Raw genomic sequence first — 2,550 nt, 5'->3', positions numbered from 1 at the left:
ACTTAAAATATGAGCTTTACACATGAGATGTTTAATTATAGCAAAAATCAAGTTCGAATTTTGAATAAATGCTTCAAGCACGCTTCACAGCCAAAATTCCGCTAGAATTGATAAGCATTTAAATATGATAAGAGCTTATAATATGTACATATATGCTCGAATATTAGGTTGGTATAGTTTTTCGGTTTCAAGGCACGACGATTAGAGAGGCGGTAGGTGCGAGATCGCTCCAGTATTTTGCTTGTCTAAGACGATGATTTCTAGAGAATTTAACATCGCGTGCTGGTTAAAAAAGGAACCACCCTAATGGGTTTCTAAATTTGCACTCCAATATCGTCTGCTCTTGAATTATTTTATACTTCTAAATATTTAGTAGTGAAATGTGTTGACTCTGATCGTTGAAATGTCGCGCTAAAGAAAAAGTAAAAAATATGTTCGACAAAACGCTTTCCGCATGTAAGTGCCTAAAATACAGAATTTAAAATTTAAAGTATCAAAGAAAGCAAAAAATTGCTATTTACAGGCTTTACACTCTGGCTCTTATGCAGTGCAAAGCTAGCTCCGGCCTTAGCCGCCACTACAACGGCCAGCAGTGCCAACGCCACCGATTTAATGCATTTGCTGTTGGCACACATACTGGCCGAGGCGGATGCAACAAGGAATTTTGTGATTGCACCACAGGAAATGCTGGAATTGTACCTGCAACTGCATGGCACGGACAAAGAAATCGCCACTGCAGCCGCCACACAGCACGGTGCCACAAGCAATGATGTCACCAGCGCCAATGACAGCGGCATGCAGGAGTTCGAAGAGTTCTTCCACATCACAGGCAGTCCGATTCTGGTGAACAACACGCTATATGCCGATGTCTACAATGCACAAAGGTTCACACGGAAATTGAAAAATCTGCAATTTGTGCTGCACGACGAGAGTGACGAAGAGGAGAGCGAGGAGCATAACAAAAGCTCGGACAACACCAGCATTGAAGATGGCGGCGACAAAGGCCGCAAAATCGATAATAATGATGCGGCACTGGCAAGTAACAGCCAGACGCCTAACAGCAGTAACAAGCACAACAAAAACAAGCACAATAGTAACAACAACAGAGACCTAGAGAGCAGCAAACGCAACGAACTAATCAATGTAGTGCGCATAAATTCACGCTGGGCGCACAACTTCCAAAAGCGCGACACACACAAGCGCCAATTCTACATGCCACAAACGCACACACACGCCTACCTAAACGCCATGCGCAAAGACGACATCTTCCTTTATGGCGAATTGCCGCAATTGAATGCCAGCGCCTTGGAGCTGTCCTTGCAGCGGCAGCAATTGAAAATGCTCATCATATTGCCGCAAGCAAAGCATGGCTTGCCACAACTGCTGCGGCGTCTAAGTGCCAATGTGACATTGCTCGATGACTTGTGTGGCCTGCCAGGCGACACGGAGGACTCAGGCGATGCGCAGCAGCAGCAGCAACAGCGGGCGGCTACAACAGGCGCTGCAGACCACCTACGCGGCCGTTTGGAGTCGACTTTGGTGCGCGTTTTCTTGCCACAATTTAAATTCTCACAACGCACTAACTTGGACGGCGCTTTTAAGCAGGTTAGTACCACACAACAACACAAGCAACACCAGCTTCTTGTATATGCTTGTGGTGTTTGTGTTGTACTGGGGCTATTGTGCAATCACATACATTTTGAGAGCTTCGATTAATTTCAGCTACTAAATGCCACAGCAAATGTGGATCTACATTGGCCCAGCGCCTGGCAGGTGACACAGGAGGCACATTTCGCCGTTAGTGAGGACGGCATCGGTGAGCTGGAGGAATCGAGTAAGCAATGAATTTCAATTTAATTACCTGAAACATTGATTGAATGCATGCATGAACCGTTTTATGTCTGACACGGGCGTATTTGTAAGCTTAATTTGTGTACTCTCATTTGTAGTGGTATTGTTCTGGAACGCCTTTTCGTCGTTGCGCTCTAAGCCATTGATGTTCTGTGTCGATCATCCGTTCTTCTTCATCGTATACAATCGCAGGGGCATACAGTTGTTGGGACATTTGGCACAACTGCACGAATGATGTAACGTGGCTGCAGTGTGTCGCGAGTTCAGTGAATATTTACTACTTACTACATAACGTATGTATTATATTTACATATGCACGTGGTGGGTAGTAAATAAATTACCTTTTATATAAAAGCAATAAAAATTGCTTGTAAATAATAAGTTTGTAATTTTTTTACTACAATGTCATCTAAATCAGCGATTTTGTTATAAAATTAAAAAAAAGCAGGAAAAAATGTGTTTTCGTTTGCACTATAGCTATAACACCCTTGGAAAATGAAAAAGTCTTCCATACAAGAACTTGATTTTGCTATAATTGTTCGATCTAAAGAATTTGTCCGGAGATGATACCGTTGCCTTGGTTACTAATTCATACCAAATTTCTTGAGGATATCTTGTTAAATAAAATCTTTTTTAATACAAGAATTTGATTTTGATAGGCCAGTTTGTATGGCAGCTATATGCTATAGCGGTCCGATC

General features: G+C 42.7%; 1 protein-coding gene across 1 annotated transcript; it reads left to right on the top strand.

Annotated features, from left to right (window-relative positions):
• Window positions 1-431: 431 nt before the first annotated feature.
• On the top strand, window positions 432-2,086 carry LOC120773094 (alaserpin-like). Its single transcript, XM_040102062.1, has 4 exons — window positions 432-456; window positions 524-1,605; window positions 1,723-1,834; window positions 1,950-2,086. The coding sequence occupies exons 1-4, from the start codon at window positions 432-434 to the stop codon at window positions 2,084-2,086; spliced, it is 1,356 nt and encodes a 451-aa protein (XP_039957996.1).
• The last annotated feature ends 464 nt before the right edge of the window (window positions 2,087-2,550 follow it).

Source organism: Bactrocera tryoni, chromosome 3 (assembly GCF_016617805.1).
Source record: "Bactrocera tryoni isolate S06 chromosome 3, CSIRO_BtryS06_freeze2, whole genome shotgun sequence".
Classification (NCBI taxonomy): domain Eukaryota; kingdom Metazoa; phylum Arthropoda; class Insecta; order Diptera; family Tephritidae; genus Bactrocera; species Bactrocera tryoni.
This window is presented reverse-complemented; position numbering and strand designations above follow the sequence as displayed.